At 42.6% G+C, this 19,730-nt stretch overlaps 1 protein-coding gene across 5 annotated transcripts in view; it reads right to left on the bottom strand.

Moving 5' to 3' along the window:
• Positions 1 to 3,862: 3,862 nt before the first annotated feature.
• PIP5K1B (phosphatidylinositol-4-phosphate 5-kinase type 1 beta) overlaps positions 3,863 to 19,730 on the bottom strand; it is a 307,231-nt gene continuing 291,363 nt past the window's right edge. For 3 of the 5 annotated variants that reach the window (XM_064579702.1, XM_045882215.3, XM_045882213.3), the window contains one exon: positions 3,863 to 4,591. Coding sequence is in view for 4 of the 5 variants with exons in the window: in XM_045882215.3 (XP_045738171.1) it covers positions 4,585 to 4,591 (7 nt within the window). In the remaining variant the exon portion in view is untranslated. The other 2 variants (XM_064579700.1, XM_045882212.3) reach the window with 2 other exon arrangements.

Raw genomic sequence — 19,730 nt, 5'->3', positions numbered from 1 at the left:
GATCCCACTCTGCTGTCATCTTCTAGAAACTATCAAGGTATGTTTAACTTCATAATAAATGGATTTTTTTTGTCCAGAGTGGCTGTACCATTTTGCATTCCTACCAGCAAAATATGAGAGTTAGAATTACTTTACATTCTCACTAGCACTTGTCATTGTCAATTAAGAAAAATTTAGCCCCATTTTAATATATGTGTTGTAGAATTTCACTGTAATTTCAATTTGTATTTCCCTAATGACTGATGATGTTGAATGTCTTGTGCTTATTTGCCATCCATATATTTGCTTTGAAGTGTCTATTTAAATCTTTTGACCATTTCTTTTTCAGTTTAATATATTTGTTGGGGAATAAGTTTAGATTTACAGAAAATTTGCAACGATAGAACAGAGTTTCTGTATACTCTTGACCCAGTTTCTCTGAATCTAAACAGCCTATATAACTATCGTTCATTTGTCCAAACTAGGAGTTTAACCTTCATACAATACTGTTAATTAAATTCCAAACTTTATTCAGATTTCACCAGTTTTTCTAATGTCCTCCTCCTTTTCTTTTTTTCTCCAACTCTAGGATCAGTCCCAGGATATGGAGTTAAAAATATTATGCCCTCATGTTTAAATCTCTTGGGTATCTTCACCTTCTTGGAGAACTTGTGCCTAGAGCATCTGACCTCTAATCTTGAGTAATTTTTAGATCTCCTCCATTGTTGTCATCGTGGGATTTCCCTTTACCTCCATCCTAGGGATTCTTTTCACCTCCCTCTTGAGTTGGATCTCTTATTTACTGGGTCTGATGTCTTTCTTTTTCATGGCTTTCTCTTACTTGGTTTATACTCTCATTTTGGCAAAACACATCTTTTTGGAGCTTCTGGATAAAGGGCAGATGGAAATTATTTTTGTATACATTATTCTACTTTTACATATAAGTGTTTTTTCAGGGTGTGGTCATTAATTTTATTTATCAACTTGCCTAGGGTAGAGTACCCAGTTATTTAATAAACACTGATGTAGGTATTGCTGAAAATTAATTTGTGGTTGTGGTTAAGGGTCTGTATTTAGTTGATTTAAAGTAAAGATTACCCTGGATAATATGGGTGAGCTTCATCCAGTCAAGTGGTGGCCTTCGAAGAAAAGCTAATGTTTTCTAGAAAAGAAGAAATTCTGCCTCACAATTCTTCTATCAACTCATGCCTTAGTATCCAGCCTGCTAATCTGCCATTTGAATTTCAGATTGGCCTTTTCCTGCAATTATGTGAGCCAATTTCTTAAATCTATTAGCTATGTCTATGTGTCTCCTATTTCTCTGGAGACTCCTAAGTGATACACAGGGTATAGAATTAGAGATGAGAAAAAAATATTTCTCAGAATTTTTAAGGCTTCATTAGTTTCTGGCTTCCAGTGGTGCTGTTGAGAACTTTGATTGAATTCTGACTCTTGAGCTTTATATAAAATTTTACTTTCTGAAAGCCTATGGAATCTCATGATCATCCCTGGTGGTTTGAAATTGCATGGTCAGGTTCATTTTTGTCCATTTTTCTGGGCACTTGGAGCCCCTTTTAATCTGGAAATGCATGTATTTTTAGTTTTGGGCAATTTTCTTGTATTATTTGTTTGAAGGTTTCTTTACCTCCATGGTCTCTGTTTTCTCTTTGTGGAAGTCCATTGGATATATGTGGTCAATTCCACATTGATCTGTGGAATTGTCTTCAATTTTATTTTTATTCCTTGTCTTTTTAAAATCATGTGGATATTTCCTCAACCTTATCTTCCAGTCACTTTCTTAGTTTCTGACTTCTGCCAACATGCTTTTACTTTCCACATTTTCTTTTATGCTTTCTAAATATTCATTTTTGTAGTAGCATACTGATCTTATTTCACAGGTGCCATATATAATTTGTTTTCTCTAAAGACGTAATGCTGATTTTTGTCTTGAAGTGTTTTTTGTTTTTTGTTTTTAGATTCTATTTTCATGTAATCGCTACACCCAATATGGGGCCCAAACCCACAGCCCTGAGCTGAAGTCACATGCTCCACTGAGCCAGTCCAGGCACCCCTAAGTTTGCTTCCTACAGTCCCTGTTTCCCCCAGTCCCCAATTTTCTGCTGGTGTATTTCAGTCTCAGAGAATTTCCTGAGAAGTTTTGTGATCCTTGGTTGGTTGCTCATTAAGAGTGGGGACTAAATGCTATGAGCACTGGTGGTGGTGGGGTGGGGGAAGGCTTGCAGCTGAAATTCACTGTGGGGTGCCTTGGCTGAGTCAATTGCTGGGGAACCTCCAATGTTACTATCTTGAAACTTTCTCCCTTGGTAAGGTAACTATATTTTAGTGGTCCAAAAGACAACAGTTTTGAGTGTAGAAGAATGTCCTGCTGTTATGCCTGAGTGTCAGGCATAAACTCAGACTATCCTAGGCAAATTAGAGGGTGGTCATCGACTTCCTGATAGTGATATTTCTCATGGAAAGTTCTCCCATACCTGGTATAGATGCTAGAAGTCAAATTGTCTGCATCTTGGAGCTGTGTGGAGGAAGAGGTCTGGAGGGCCTCCTCATTCATTATAGTTTTAAATTGGAATCTACCCAAATGCCAATCAGCAATAGAGCCGGAAATTGTGGAATAGTCATACAATGGACTACTACTCAACAGTGAAAAAGAATGAGCTTTTTTTTTTTTTTTTAAGTATGAGCTTCTACTACACACAACAAAATGAATGAATTTTACATAGCGTTGAACAGTAATAACAAAAAACCAGATAAAGAGTATGTATTATAGGATTCCATTTATACAAAGTACTAGAACTGGCAAAACAAATCCATGATAATAGAAATCATTATAAGTTACTTTTCAGGCATTGATGGAGAGGCATCAATCCCCCCAGGGGAGGGCACAAGAAAGAGTCTGTAGGTTAGATAAATGGGTAGATATAAAATTGGAGAGGAAGAGGAGGGGGATCCCAGGTCGGTAAACCCCTGTAATCAGAGTATCTGCTAGCACCTATGAATACTAGGGAAAGAGAGGCAAAGAATCCTCAGTTGTCTATTTCATTAGAATTCCCTGTTGAAATCCCAACCTAGGATAGATTGCCAACACCAACTCTGCAGGCAAAATTACTACTTACACTGAGTAACCCTGGCTCTGCGTTACTTTTACGAAAAGTTAATACCAAGTTTGCTTGTAAGAATCGGCTTGCTTGGACTTGAAGTAGTTTACACTGAGCGTCTTAATCATCAGGAATGTCTTTCTGTGGTCTTGGTCATATTACTTTCTAAAGACTTTTTTTCCCCATTGTATGATTAGGCAGCCTTTCAAGCCTTTGCTGTTTGAGACACTAATGAAATTGTGTAGATTTAAGCAATAATTGCTTAAAATATTCACCGGCCCTTTCTGCTGAGTCAGTTCCTTGGTGAGAAGTATACTTGCCACTCCTATGACCTCTATCCTGTCAATATCATTTGCTTTGGCTGGTGACATGTGAGCAGAAGTTCTGTAAGCAACATCTAAGCAGAAGCTTTAAGAGCTCCCATTGCCAGTTTCACTATCAGTTTTTCCCCCTGCCATACAAAGGGCATGTCCTAGATAGGAGCTGTTCTTGATTCCTATGCAGAGATTCGGGGATTGTTTGTTACCACAGCAAAACAGAGTGAAAGCTGACTTATACACCAGGATATTTGGGAAAGTCTCCAGAATAAGTTGAGTACAGTCTGCGACTGTGTCTTCTCAGGAACCAGAGAATTATCTCTCCTTCATGAAAGTCCGTTTATTTAGGATCCCTGAATATCTTAAAAATGGAGGAGTATCCATTTTAATTAATAAAAGAAATATAAAGACCATAAACCATTGGAATTAATGCACTACCACAATTGAGAACAAAATATTTTATTTCTCTCAATAAAACTATAGTTTACAATAGTATTTACTAAATAAATTATATAATTTCTCTTTTACAAGCAATAAACTAAATCACAAATATTTCAAAGACAACGTATGTACACGACATAAGGCCTTTTATAAATAGCTTTGCTTTTCTCATTTCACTAGTAAACAGTGAAAAAATCTTTATAGAAGCTAGTTTTCTATAAAGTATATGCAGACCTATTACACTGATCTTTATATGAAACCAATTTAAACTTTTAAAGACATGGGCTATGATTATAATTTTGCAAAAAAGAGCAGAATTTATACTTTACCATTTTGCATGGATGGATTTTTAAAAAATAAGCCGATTACATATGTTGCTTATGTATAATCACTGGATGCATGCAAAACGAAATAATGCAGGTGTCAATAGGAAAATAGCACTTCCAAGTCCAAAATGGTGATTGGCAATGGTGTAGAAAGCAGCTTAAATAGAGCTCATGCAGTTCTTCACAGTTGAGCAAGCAACAGCAAATGATAGAATAGTGTGGTGTTTTTCACATCACATCTGCTGATCAGCCTATGGACCAAGGCTCGCCTGACACCTTGCAAACTCCTAAATCCAGCTGATTATTACTCTGTGTGCAGCGGGGGTCAGCCAAGTTCCTCTGGGTAATTCCGGAGTGGAGAAAATTCTCATCCACAACTGTGTTCATGTCTCATGGTCACCGTTTTCACTTACTGGGGAGGGGGGTAAAAAAGAAAGCAAGCAGCTGTTAAGACTACATTTTGGCATTGACTGATAACTGCTCCTTATGAATGGGAACACAGATTCATTATTTCTCCTGATGCCTTGTACTCAGGAAATGTACACACAGAAGTGGGGGTGCATTAGGCTCGGGGATCTTCTGCAATGCTTAGCATAGTACTGCTTCTCTGGTGGATCTACAGCATGTAATAAGACCAAGGTGTATCGAGTTCCTCCTACCTCACTGCACTGTGCTAGGGCTCCGAAGGAAACAGTGCGGGCTAAGGTATGCTCCTGACCTCCAAGAGCACAGGGCTTTGAGCATGTGCTGTGGTCTAGCAGGCTTGAAGCTAATCAGAACAACTTGAACATTGTCTTGAACTCATGAACGCTGTGTTCATTTTCAAACACTATCCTTGTGACAGGGGAGTAAAAATATGTCCAGCAAATATTTTTTTTAAAAGATTTTATTTTTTTTATTTTTTAAAGATTTTATTTCTTTATTTGAGAGAGAGACACAGCGAGAGAGGGAACACAAGCAAGGGGAGTGGGAGAGGGAGAAGCAGGCTTCCCGCGGAGCAGGGAGCCCGATGCGGGGCTCGATCCCAGGACCCTGAGATCATGACCTGAGCCGAAGGCAGACGCTTAACCGACTGAGCCACCCCGGTGCCCCTTTTTAAAAGATTTTAGAGAGAGAGAGAGAGAGAGAGCACCAGTGGGAGAGGGAGATAGAATCCCAAGTAAACTCCACACTGAGCGTGGAGCCAGACACGGGGCTAGATCCCAGGACCCTGAGATCACTACCTGAGCAGAAACCAAGAGCTGGACGCTCAACTGACTGAGCCACCCAGGTGCTCACAGCAAATATTTTTTATTATTTATTTATAATCTCTAGACCCAACGTGGGGCTCAAACTCCTGACCCCGACATCAAGAGATGCATGCTCTTCTGACTGAGCCACCCAGATGCCCGTCCAGCAAATATTTAACCTAAAATGGTAACCATTTAAGGTCAGAGACTGCTAATTCAACCTGTGACAGTTAAACCAAGCTACATATGGGGAGGCAGTACTATGTTCAGTTTTTAGAGACAAACACGGTGGGCTAAGTCCATTGATTTCCTAATTATTACAGCTCCAGAGCATTAGGCATATTATTGAACCTTCTTTATACCTTGTTTTATCTGTACAAGGGAGTAATAAATCCTACTTTATAGGGTAGTGGTAAGGGATAAACTTTTCTTTGGGGAAATACAGTGTGTGTATCTATGTGAGTGTTGGTATCCACACACACACACGATATACACAAATTACGTATGTATCATTTAGTGCCAGGCATGTGCTAGTATCCTCGCAAGAACCGTCGAGAAGGTTGGAGCTGGAATCACAGAGACTGTGTGGCCCAACACACTCATTTGGGGGCTGAAAAAACGAACACAAAGTTTGAAATGACTCTGCAAATTATTAAGAGACTATGTCAAAGATTCTATTTAAAAATGAGTATTTTGTCATGTAATTTTAAGCTTAATGAGAGTTGTAATTTTTATTAGTTTCCACTTTGTTAATCTAAGTCAGGAAGGTTTGCCTGCTTAAATGCACAACTTGCTCGAACTGTCACTCAAATCCTCTTTCAGAAATAGCTCGTGTCTGGTGCCAGGCGCTGTAGGAGTGGGCAAAGCAGAAGCTGCCCACGTGGGGCACCTGGGTGGCTCAGTCGTTAAGCGTCTGCCTTTGGCTCGGGTCATGATCCCGGGGTCCTGGGATGGAGTCCCACATCGGACTCCCTGCTCAGCGGGAGGCCTGCTTCTCCCTCTCCCACTCCCCCTGCTTGTGTTCCTGCTCTTGCTGTCTCTCTCTGTCAAATAAATAAATAAAATCTTAAAAAAAAAAAAAAAAAAAAAAGAAGCTGCCCACGCTCTCAGGACGGGTGTCTGTAGCGTGGACTTTGCTCAGGCTCAGTCTGATAACTTGGTGTGGTGCATATCAATCAGGGACATAAAAAAATCCACATAAAATGATATGCTCCTACTAATCAGCTTTATAAGTCCTTTCTTTTTTCTTTTCTTTTTTTTAAAAGATTGTATTTTAGAGAGAAAGCATGTGAGCATGGGGAGGGGGGCGAGGGAGAGGGAGAGAGAGACCCAAGCAGACTGTGCCAAGTGCAGAGTCCCATGCTCAGCTCGATCTCATGACCCTGAGATCATGACCTGAGCTGAAACCGAGTTGGACATTCAACTGACCGTACCCCCCCCAGGTGCCCCTGTATCCTTTCTTATAAATAAAACCCAAAAACTGAAAGGTGATAGTTCTGTTCTTGTTCTCTAGATCACAGCTGGAGGTCTCTGTCTGGGTCCTAATGTTACCCTTGGAGAAGGCCATGACCCAGTTAGACCCATGCCGGAGATGACCCACCAGGGAAGGGCTCCAAACCCAAGACCCCATGAAATGGCCAGAAACCTGGGTGTTTTGGTCTAGAAAAGGAGACCTAGAGATGGGGCATAAGAGCTACCTCCCAATATCTGAAGGTTGGCTACGGGGAAGGAAGAGTTGGGTACCAGTTTAGGCCTAGGACACATGTCCCCCACAATAGTGGCACAGATGGCATGATTCTGGGGGTGGGGGTCAGAGCATCAGAATGTGTGAAGTGAGTAGCAAAAGCTTCACCCCTCCTCGTCTTTTCCTATCAGGCCCTCTGACCCGCATGTCCTACCCCAGGCACATGAGTCCAGTTTCCCATCTGTTGAGACCAGTGGGTGACAATAAATGGCTCTAAGACCAGAACTGGGACAAACTCATGGAAGCCAGTTTAGCTTCACCCTGGAAGTGTTTCCGGACCAGAGTAAAGACATGAGTAGTCCGTGAAGGAGGGGTGGTTGCTGTCGCCGGTCACAGAGGGCTGATGCTGACCAGCTTCTGGGTAGAGCTGAGGCAGGAAACCCAGCATCCAGAACGTGCTCTGTATGTGGCGGACAGTTGAGGGGACTTGGGCAGTCATGGTGGGCTGTGGCAGTGAATCTCAGAGTTCCGTTTCAACCACAGGACTTTATTAAATACCGCTGATAAATTTATGTCCCCAAATAACTCAGAATATTGTAGAGATTTCCTGTATATAAATTACTCTCTGAAAAAAGTAATAGTTGGGTGTTTTTCAAAATGGGTTAAATTGGTAATTTAGTAAAAAAAAAAAAACAAATGAGGCTTTATAATAAAACATACTCTCTCCTTGTTAAGAAAAAAGGAGTTCTTGGGGCGCCTGGGTGGCTCAGATGGTTAAGCATCTGCCTTCGGCTCAGGTCATGATCCCAGGGTCCTGGGATCGAGTCCCGCATCGGGCTCCCTGCTCCTTGGGAGCCTGCTTCTCCCTCTGCCTCTCTCTGTCTCTCATGAATAAATAAATAAAATCTTAACAAAAAAAAAAAAAAAAAAGAAAAGAAAAAAGAAAAAAGGAGTTCTTTCCAGCTGGGGTCATAAAAAATCCTTTATATCCACACTTCATAAGTTTTTTTTTTTTAAACTGATGATGTAGAAGTTTCTGTAAACTTGTATGAACACCCACTCTCACCTCCAGGGTACAAGAATGTCTACGTGGGGGAAGAACTACCAACTCTCTCTCCATGTTATAATGTAGCCCTGGGATGACATGGTTGGCTACATGAAAGTGTCTGTTTTGCACTAATTTATAACTGTCATAAAATGAGGTGGCCTGACAGGTCTTTAAGTCTGCGTGGAATCTAAAAGCACAGTGTCTCCTTGCTTGGCCACGGTGAGAAGTCTATAGAAAGCAGTTTTATTATCCCCTTACTTAGTAGAAGATGTGCTATAATTTTCCTTCAAATTATAACCCTCCAGTCCTCTATTACCCATCACTGGAGAGACGAAAGCAACAGCCGACTATCCCACCAGGACCCCACGAAGCCCCTGAATTTATTCATCAAACAGTGGGGTTCCCATGCTGTGTCCCTCCAGCTCCCCAACACGGAGACGGGCTTCTCACCATATCAGTGCCCAAAAGAGTAGCAACTTTTGAGGTGACCTGAGATCCAACCACCCCTGGCCTTGCGGCTTTAGAAACAGAAATGGGAACCGGCGCTTTGGCAAGAGAGCTCAGCCAGATCTCCGAGAAGGGATGACAGACAGGACGTCATGTGAGCTGTCACCATCTGAGTGGCTGGGTGGAGGTGTGCCCGCCGTCTTCTGGCCGCAGTGATGCCAGGGTTTCTGCCCAGAGCACGTGGTGCTTGGAGAGTACAAGATATTTTAAATGCTGAGACCGGACACGGCAGGTGTGATAGTAGCTGGTACAAAAAGTAAAAGAGTATTTAGGGACAGACGGTGCCCAACGTAGGGTAGCTTGACTTAGGATTTTCCGACTTTCGGTGGTGTGAAGGTGGTATGCATTCCGTAGAAGCTCAACTTCGAATTCTGAATGGTGCTCTTTGCCTGGGCTAGCACCATGTGGTAGGAGCCTCTCTCGGGATGCTGGGCAGCAAGCCACCTTTCGGTCAGCCCCACGATCACGGTACAGGTAAAACCATTCTGTACCCATACGACCATTTGGCTTTTCACGAAATTACATAAACTTGGTGTTAGATGATCTTGCTCGACTGTAGGCTACTGTCCGTGTCCTGAGCACTTCCAGGCAGGCTGGGCTAAGCCATGGTATTCAGTAGGCTGGGTGTCCTAAATGCACTTTCCATTTAGGATATTTTCAACTTAACATGGGTTTATTGGGACAGAACCCCATCATAAGCCAAGATCTCTATTTCTGTGGCCTAATCCCACAGTGTTACTTATTCCACACATGTGTGTTTATGTCTGGGAGTGCGTGAGATGGAAATGTATTTCTATTTCCACTTAAACCCGAGGACTTAATTTTATGATGGAAACTACACAATAATGCCCACATGGGGTCAAAGATTGCAAAGCTTTTTCATAATTAAAATTATGTAAACACGAACACAGCAAAAGAAAGGAAAACAGCAAATCAAAAGCAGTCTGTTTCCTAACTAACCAAGAAGCCCTGCCTGAGGTTGGACCACACTGGGGGGGGGGGGGGGAGGCCTGATACCCCAGGAGGACCCTAAAAGTGGAGCCCTCCAACATGGGCTTCCCAGAGCCATGTGCAGAGGGCATCAAAGTTGAGACACTGCATTTCTTTTTTCTTTTTTTTTAAAGATTTTATTTATTTATTTGACAGAAAGAGACACAGCGAGAGAGGGAACACAAGCAGGGGGAGTGGGAGAGGGAGAAGCAGGCTCCCCGCAGAGCAGGGAGCCCGATGGGGGACTTGATCCCAGGACCCTGGGATCATGACCTGAGCTGAAGGCAGACGCTTAACCGACGAGCCACCCAGGCGCCCGAGACACTGCATTTCTGAGGTCTCCTTTCTAGGCTTGTTTCCAAGCCTTATATACATATTTTTTCCCCAAACATTTTGCCTGAGAAACACACACACCCATACCCTTAACCTGTTTATTTTTTGAAATTTTAATTTTTTTTTTATTGAAGGACAGTTGACACATGATGTTACATTAGTTCCAGGTATAAAACCTAGTGATTTGACTTGTCTCTACGTTATGCTACGCTCACTGGAAGTGTGGTTACCATCTGTCTCCATAAAATGCTGTTACATACCACTGCTGTATTCTCCATGTGGTACCTTCTGTTCCCATACCTTACTCAGTCCGTAACTGGAAGCCTGTGTCTCCCACTCCCCTTCACTCATTTTGCCCCTTCCCCCACCACTCTCCCCTCTGGCAATCATCAGTTTGCTCTCTGTATTTATGAGTCTATTTCTGCTTTTTGTTGTTTAGATTGCATATACAAGTGAAACCATGTATTTGTCTTTGTCTGACTTCACTTAGCATAGTACCCTTTAGCTCCATCAATATTGTGGCAAATGGCAAGATCTTTTTTTTTTTTTTACGTCTGAGTAATAATCCATGGTGTATATGTATCCTGTCTTCTTTATCCATTCATCAGTCGATGGACACTTGGGCTGCTTCCGTATCTTGGGTACTGTAAATAATGCTGCAATAAATACAGGGGCGCATGTGCCTTTTAGAATTAGTGTTTTTGTTTTCTTTGGATAAATACCCAGTAGCGGAATTACTGGATCATATGGTATTTCTATTATTAACTTTGTGAGAAACCTCCTTAGTGTTTTCCATAGTGGCTGTTACTGTTTACATTCCCACCAGTAATGCACAAGGGTTCCTTTTTCTCCACATCCTCGCCAACACTTACTTCTTGACTTTTTGATTCTAGCCATTCTGACAAGTGTGAAGGGATTCCCTGCTGTGGTTTTGATTAGCATTTCCTTGATGATGAGTCTGTTGGCATTGGTATGCCTTCTTTGGAAAAATGTCTACTCAGATTTTATTTATATTTGAAAGAGAGAGAGAGATTATGAGTGCAGCAGAGGGAGCACGAAGGGAGGGGCAGAGGGAGAGGGAGAAGCAGACTCCCTGCTGAGCAGAGAGCCCGATGCGGGGCTCCATCCCAGGACGCTGGGATCATGACCTGAGCCAAAGGCAGACGCTTAACGACTGAGCCACCCAGGCGCCCCCAGATTTTATTTTTAAATCAGACTGTGTGTGTATGTGTTGAATTGTATAAATTCTTTATTTTGGATACTACCTCTTATGGGATATATTGATTGCAAATATCTTCTCTTGTTCAGTGGGTTGCCTTTTTCATTTTGTTGATGGTTTGCTTTGTTGTGGAGAAGCTTTTCATTTTGGTGTAGTCCCAGTAGTTAATTTTGGCATTTGTTTCCCTTGTCTGAGGAGACCTACCTAGAAAAACGTTTCCATAGCCAATGTCAAAGAAATTACTGCCTTTGCTTTTTTTTAGGGATTTAATGGTTTTACATCTCACATTTTGGTTTTTAATCCACTTTGAGTTTATTTTTTTGTGTATGGCGTGAGAAAGTGGTCCAGTTTCATTCTTTGGCTGTAGCTGTCCAGTTTTCCCAGCACCACTGATCAAAGAGAGTATCTTTTCCCCATTGTATATTCGTGCCTTCTCTGTCATAGATTAATGGACCATCAGTGTGTGGTTTTATTTACGGGCTCTCTTCCACTGATCTTTGCATCTATTTTTGTGACAATACTATACTGTGTTTGTTACTATAGCTTTGCAATAGATCCTAAAATCTGGGATTGTGATACCTCCAGTTTTCTTCTTCCTTAAGACTGTTTTGGGTATTTCAGGGTCTTTTGTACTTCCATACAAATTTTAGTATTATTGTCCTAGCTCTGTGAAAAGTGCTGTTGGTGTTTTGATAGGGATTGAACTGAACTTGTACATTGCTTTGGGTAGTATGAACATTTTAACAATATTAATTCTTGCAATCCAAGAGCATGGACTATATTTTCATTTGTGTCATCTTCAATTTCTCTTATCAGTGTTATGTAGTTTGCAGAGTTCGGGCCTTTTACCTCCTTAAACTTATTCCTAGGTATTTTATTACTTGTGGTGCAAATATAAATGGAGTTACTTTCTTTTTTTAAGGTTTTATTTATTTATTTGAGAGAGAGAATGAGAGAGAGCACATGAGAGGGGGGAGGGTCAGAGGGAGAAGCAGACTCCCTGCTGAGCAGGGAGCCGGATGCAGGACTCGATCCAGGGACTCCAGGATCATGACCTGAGCCGAAGGCAGTCACTTAACCAACTGAGCCACCCAGGCGCCCTGGAGTTACTTTCTTAATTTCTCTTTGTGCTACTTGGTTATTAGTGTCTAGAAACTCAACTGATTTCTGTGTATTTTGTGTCCTATAACTTCACTGACATCACTTATTAGTTCTAATAGTTTTTTGGTGGAGTCTTTAGGGTTTTCTATGGTTTTCTATGTATAGTATCATCTGCAAATAGTGACAGTTTTCTTACCAATTTTGATGCCTTTTATTTCTTGTCTGATTGCTGTGGCTACCTCCAGGCTTGGTTTGTTCTTTTTTCTAGTTACTTTAAGTGTAAGGTTAGTTTTTTTTTTTTTTTTTTTTGAGATACTTTCTCTTGAGAAAGGTATCAGTATAAATTTTCCTCTTAGAAATGCTTTAGTTGGGGCACCTGGGTGGCTCAGCCATTAAGCGTCTGCCTTCGGCTCAGGTCATGATCCCAGGGTCCTGGGATCGAGCCCCGCATCGGGCTCCCTGCTCGGCGGGAAGCCTGCTTCTCCCTCTCCCACTCCCCCTGCTTGTGTTCCTTCTCTCGCTGTGTCTCTCTCTCTCAAATAAATAAAATCTTTAAAAAAAAAAGAGAAATGCTTTAGTTGTGTCCCAAAGATTTTGGACTGTTGTTTTTAGTTTCTTTTGTCTCCATGTATTTTTTCAATTTCCTTTTTCATTTCTTTGTTGACCCATTGGCTATTTAGTAGCATGGTGTTTAGCCTCCAAAGTGTTTGTGTTTTTTCCAATTTTTTTCCTTTTGATTGATAACTAGTTTCATTCTGTTGTGATTGGAGAATATGCATGATATGATTTCAGTCTTTTTAAATTTATTGAAATTTGTTTTGTGGCCTAACATGTGATATGTCCTGGAGAATGTTCCATGTGCATTTGAAAATAATGCATTCAGTTGATTTTGCATGGAATGTTCCAGATATATTCAGGTCTATCTGGTTGTGTGTGTGTGTTTAAGATTTTATTTATTTAGGGGCGCCTGGGTGGCTCAGTTGGTTAAGCGACTGCCTTCGGCTCAGGTCATGATCCTGGAGTCCCGGGATCGAGTCCCACATCGGGCTCCCTGCTCGGCAGGGGGTCTGCTTCTCCCTCTGACCCGCTTCCCTCTCGTGCTGTCTCTCATTCTCTCTCTCAAATAAATAAATAAAATCTTAAAAAAAAAAAAAGATTTTATTTATTTATTTGAGAGAGAGCAAGCAGGGGGAGTGGCAAAGGGAGAGGGAGAAGCAGACCCCCCACTGAGCAGGGAGCCTGACACGGGGCTTGACCTGCAGCTTGATCCCAGGACCCCAAGACCATGATCTGAGCTGAAATCAAGAGTCCGAAGGTTAACCGACTGAGCCACCCAGGGGCCCCTACAGTCTTTCTTTTAAAGTCTATTTATTTTGTTTAAGTATTGCTATCCTGGCTTTTTTCTCCCACTTGCATCTGCATGGAACATAATTTTTTCCATCCCTTCACTTTTGGTCTATCTGTGTCTTTAGGTCTAAAGTGAGTGTTTTTTAGGCAGCATAGAAATAGATCTTGATTTTTTATGCATTCTGCTGTCTCATGTTTTTTGATTAAATATAAATCATCTAAATGCTCCAACATAATTATTGATAGCTATGTACTACTGCCATTTTGTTAAGTGTCTAAACCTACATTTAAAAGATGTATTTAGTCAATAAAATTTTGTAAGAGCTGGAATGTGGTGGCCAGGCAGAGCTTCGCAATGGTCAGACTGGCCAATATGAACAGCACTAAAAATGGCCACAAAGTCTCCATGTTCCGTGAGCCCTTGGGGTGATGTTCTTTTTTTTTTTTTTTTTTTAAGATTTTATTTATTTATTTGACAGAGAGAGACACAGTGAGAGAGGGAACACAAGCAGGGGGAGTGGGAGAGGGAGAAGCAGGCTTCCCACAGAGCAGGGAGCCTGATGCGGGGCTCGATCCCAGGACCCTGGAATCATGACCTGAGCCAAAGGCAGACGCTTAAGGACTGAGCCACCCAGGCACCCGGGGTGATGTTCTTTTTAAACTCTATCTACCTTAGGTATAGGCCAAGGGCTCCATGGTTTTCCTGTATGGTGTCCAAATGCATCCTCACTTTGGTTTCAGGATGAAAATTTTTTTTTTTTAATATTGTATTTATTCATTTGAGAGAGAGAGGTTGAGAACCCACAGAAGGAGAGTGAGAGGGAGAAGCAGATTTCCCGCTGAGCAGAGAGCCTGACACGGGGGCTCCATCCCAGGAGCCTGAGATCATGACCTGAGCCGAAGGCAGATACCCAACAGACTGAGCCACCCAGGTGCCCCTCAGATTGAAATTCTCATCCATTACACATGTGAGGAAAGCACTGATTTTTTTTTTCTTTCCAGGCTGACATAGGTAATAATCCCCTATTTCCTTTTTCTACACCAAGCTCCTATTTCCATCAGCAATTTCTGAATTCTGTTTACCTCAGCCCTGCTCTGTTTCCTTTCTATTATCTATTCTTAGTCTCCTGGCTGATGTTCCTTCTATAGCCATGACAGCACAGCACCTAGTCCTGCCTCGCTGCACTCACTGTGGCCAAAACACAAAGCGTCACCACCTACATGTACAGAAAGGCTTCACAATGCCTTATCCTAATCTCATGTCCGTGGCTCTGGGGTCCCCTCCATCTCTCAATCGGGGTTCACCAGATTGACTTCTCAGAACTCCCTGAATTTCAAACACAAAACAGCCACCACTGGACTCTGGGAAGTTTTGAATCTTTTTTCTTCTTTTAGCTGAGGCTCTATATTTGCATTTTACTGTATTCCTCCCTACCTCATGTTGGGGGTTACTTCCCAAGGCACAAGCACTAGAAGATAGATAGGAGGGGGGGATTTCTCTTAGTCCAGTCGCTGCAGGAATATAAAAGCTCACCGTTTTCCTGGAGGTGAAATGAAGGTTCAGAGTAGCGCTCCAGAAGTGAGGACCTGGCACATGAATAGGTCCCATCACACACTGCTGTGCCATTTCACAGATGGAAGGAACCTTAGAGAAGCTAGGGTCCAAGCTGCCTACCTTGACACTTAAAAAATTTTTTTAGGCTTGGAATCAGAGGTGGAAATACTTTTCTGAGAACCAGGAACTGTAGGCATTGAACCAAGAACCCATGAGGCAGAATGCGAAATTTGGAATGTCCTTGAAGGGTATATCCAGTTTGGATGAGAACCACCATGTTGTGCCCAGTCTGGCAGAACGTGTGCTGAAATTTGAGCTCTTGGCAGCACAGGGAGTACCGGGCCTCGTGCCCACGATTAAATGGCCTATCAAAGAATTCCATACCAAGCAGCAGATAGATGACAGGTGTACTTGGAGATGTTGTGGGTTAGATTCCAGATCATCACAATGAAGTGCATACTGAAACAGGCAAATGAATCTTTCGGTGTTGCAGTGCATATCAAAGTTATGTTTAGACTATACTGTAGTCTGCTACGTGTGCAACAGGACTATGTCTAAAGAACAATGAACATGCTTTAATTAAAAAATCTGGTATTGCCAAGGAAGGGCTAACCATCATCTCAGCTTTCAGCAAACTGTAATCTCTTTGCTGGTGGGGGGGGGGTCTTGCCTTGATGTTGATGATGGCTGACTGATCAGAGTGCTGGTTGCTGAAGGTTGGGGAGACTGTGGCCATTTCTTAAAATAAGACAGCAATGAAGCTTGCTGCATTGATCGACTCTTGCTTTCATGAATCATTTCTCTGTAGGATGCGATGCTGTTGGGTAGCATTTTACCCACAGTAGAACTTCTTTCAAAATTGTGGCCAATCCTCTCAAACCCTGCTGATGCTCTATCAACTAAGTTTGTGTAATAGTTGAAATTCTTTGCCGTCATTTCAACAATCTTCACAGTATCTTCGCCAGGAATAGATTCCATCTCAAGAAACCATTTTCTTTATCTACAAGAAACAACTCATCTGTTCAGGTTATATCATGGGATTGCAGCAATTCGGTCCCATCTTCAGGCTCTCCTGCTAGTTTTCTTGCTCTTCGCACCACATTTGCAGTTATGTCCTCCACTGAAATCTTGAATCTCTCCAAGTCATCCATAAGGATTGGAATCAGCTTCTTCCAAACTCTTATTCATGTTGATATTTTGACCTCTTCCCATGAATTACGAATGTTCTTTATGACATCTAGGATAGTAAATCCTTTCCAGAACATTTTCAATTTACTCTGCCCTGATCCATCAGAGGAATCATGATGTTTGGCAGCTATGGCCTTAAGAAATGTATTTCTTAAGACTTGAAAGTCACAATGACTCCTTGCTCCATGGGCTCCAGAATGGATGTTTTGTTAGCAGGCTCGAAAACAACAGTTTCACTGTACATCTCCATCAGAGCTGTTGGGTGACTGGGTGCATTGTCCAGGAACAGCAATATTTTGAAGGGAATATTGTTTTCTGAGCAATAGGTCTCAACAGTGGGCTTGAAATACTCCGTAAACCATGCTGGAAACAGATGTGCAGTCATCTAGGCTTTGTTCCATCTACAAGAGCACAGAAGTAGTAGGATTTGCATAATTCTTAAGGGCCCTGGGATTTTCAGAATGGTAAATGAGCACCACCTTCAACTTAAAGTCACGTTAGCCCCTACTAGCCTCTACCAAGAGGGGCAGCCTGTCCTTTGAAGCTTTCAGGGCAGGCTTTGAGTCCTCCAGCTATGTAAGTCCTAGATGGTATCTTCTTCAGATATAAGACTGTTGTGTCTACACTGAAAATCTGTTGGTCAGTGTAGCTGCCTTCATTAATGATCTTAGCTAGATTCTCTGGATCACTGGCTGCAACTCCTACATCAGCCCTTGGTGCTTCGCCTTACACGTTCATGTCATGGACATGGCTTCCTTCCTTAAACCTCATGAACCAACCCCCTGCTAGCTGCAGACTTTTCTTCTGCAGCTTCCTTACCTCTCAGCCTTCACAGAATTGGAGAGAGTTAGGGCCTTGCTGGGGATTACACTTTGGCTCAAGGAATTGTTATGGCTGGTTTGGTCTTCTATCCAGACCACTAGAACTTTCTTCCTATGAGCAATAAGGCCGTTTCACTTTCTTATCATTTCTGTATTCACTGGAGTAGGGCTTTCAGTTTCGTTCAAGAGCCCTTCCTTTGCATTCACATCTTGGCTAACTGTTGGGTGTAAGAGGCCTAGCTTATGGTCCATCTCTATTTCCAAAATGCTTTCCTTGTTAAGCTTAATCACGTCTAGCTTTTGATTTAAAGTGAGAGATCTGAGACTCTTCCTTTTTCTTGAACACTTAGAGGCCCTTGTAGGGTTATTAACTGACCTAATTTCAATATTGTTATATGCCAGGGAATAGGAGGGCCTGAGGAGAGGGAAAGAGATAGGGAAATGCCCACAGGGTGGGGCAGTCAGAACACACATTTATTAAGTTGGCTGTCTCATGTAGGTGTGGTTTGTGGCTCCCCAAACTATTAGAGATCACTAAAACAAATATAATAATGAAAAAGTTTGAAATGTTATAAAAATTACCAGATTGTGACACACAGACACAAAGTCAGCAAACGCTGTTGGAAAAATGGTGCCGAAAGACTTGCTCAACGCGGAGTTGCCACAAACCTGGAACTGGTAAAACATGCAGTAAAAAGAGGCGTGCCTACAATGATGAGAAGAGACTCAGGAAAAAAGCTGGCACTCATTGTAGATGTCTCACGGGAATGAAGATTATGGCCTTTCATTTTTTAAACTCTTAGTGCAGCAGTGATGTTTTAACACAGTTCCCTACCTGATTAATTTGTTTTCCAAAAGCCCAAGAGCAGCCTGAGGGCATCAATGATGTGTATAGGCTGACAATTCCACAGCGGACTTTCCAGCACTCGAGTGACTTCTGCTAATTATAAATCTGAGTGGTTATCTTGTCACCTGATATATCCTATAATCCTGGAGCTACAACCGAATTCACTCTGACCCCTGCTTATGCTTCAGTTGGAAAATGTTGGGGATGGGAATAGAATCTTGGTTTCATTTGAAAAGGAGCACTGCCTTTGGATGAGAACACTGAGTTCTCTTCCACTTAGACAGAAGGAAAACAGAAAGAGGCCAGAGGCCCCTGGCCTCATTCTAGAGGGTAGGAACTAGAAGCTATACTCCGATCAAGACTTTGTCTCAGCACTTCTATTGGTACCATTTTCTTTACAAAAAGACACTGTAGCCATAATGGGTTGAGTTGTAGCTTTCTGAAATTGCTATGTTGAAGTCCTAATCCCCAGGACCTCACAATGTGACCCTATTTGGAGGTAGGGTGTTTACAGAGATAATTAGGTTAAAATAAAGTGAGGAGGGTGATCCCTAATCCAGTATGGTGGGTGTCTTTACCAAAAGGGGAAATTTGGACACATACAGGGAAGTCCATGTGAAAACACAGGGAGAAGACCATTCTCTACAAGCCAAGGTGAGGGGCCTGGAACACCTCCTTCCCCCAAGGCCCTCAGAAGGAACCGACCCTGCCAACACCCTGACCTCTGGCTTCTGGCCTCCGGAGCTGTGAGACAATAAATTTCCATTGTCTAAGCCACCTAGTTGGTGGTACTTTGTTACGACAGCCCTAGGAAACTAAGATAGCAGCCATTACTGGGGTTTAGAAAGTGTTGTTGTTGTTGTTGTTGTTGTTGTTTTAAGTTAAAATCTCTGATTTTTAAAACACTTAATCCTATTCCTTACTTGGGGTTACCTCAAAATACACAGGCACCCAGGAGTTGAGAGGCTGTAAGGACGACCTGTCAGAGATTCAAAGTGAAGAAAAGGATTTCTCCACCTTGTATCTGCTGATACTTCGTTAAGGTTGCTGCTCAAACAGTAAAGAGAGCATTTTCTCTGTTGAATCCCTGAACTGCTAAGGGGCCTCTCCATGAGGCTCGAGTAGGATGGACCTTGACAGCGGAGGAGGGCGTGCTCAGATCCTAGGGAAGACGGACACCTGCATTTTGGCACCTGATTGTTGGCAATAGCCTGCGGTCCGACTGGAAGGGTGGCAGGTGCTGGGCCTGTCCCAGGGAACTACCGTCGACACCTGCAGGGTGTGGCCCTGCCACACGTGCACGCACAGCACTGAGTCTGTGAGAAAGTCCACGGGGTGGAAACAGTCCAGTGACTGGCACACTTGCTCTTCAGTCGGTTTCAATTCGAGGACTTCCGCCACTCCTGCTCCCCCGCGGGCAGAGGCGCCTTTCTGCCAGTAGGTGGCAGTAGGGGTCACCAAAAGCAGGAACACCATCAAAATCTCCGTTCATACAAGGGTGTGGGGTAGCTTTGCCTGATGTTACGAGGAGAAGGGAGGACACACAGAGAAGGCCACGTGAAGACACAGGCAGGGATTAGGGCTGCAAGGCTAAGAATGCCAAGGAACACACCAGCCACCAGAAGCTGGAAGAAGCCAGCAAGGATCTCCTCCTAGCGCCTTCAGGTGGAGCCTGGCCCTGC

Source organism: Mirounga angustirostris, unplaced genomic scaffold (genome assembly GCF_029215605.1).
Source record: "Mirounga angustirostris isolate CCGP_5_RB_7025 unplaced genomic scaffold, mMirAng1.0.hap1 SCAF_15, whole genome shotgun sequence".
Taxonomy (NCBI): Eukaryota; Metazoa; Chordata; class Mammalia; order Carnivora; family Phocidae; genus Mirounga; species Mirounga angustirostris.
The sequence above is the reverse complement of the archived record's forward strand: the minus strand, read 5'-3'. Positions and strand labels throughout refer to the sequence as shown.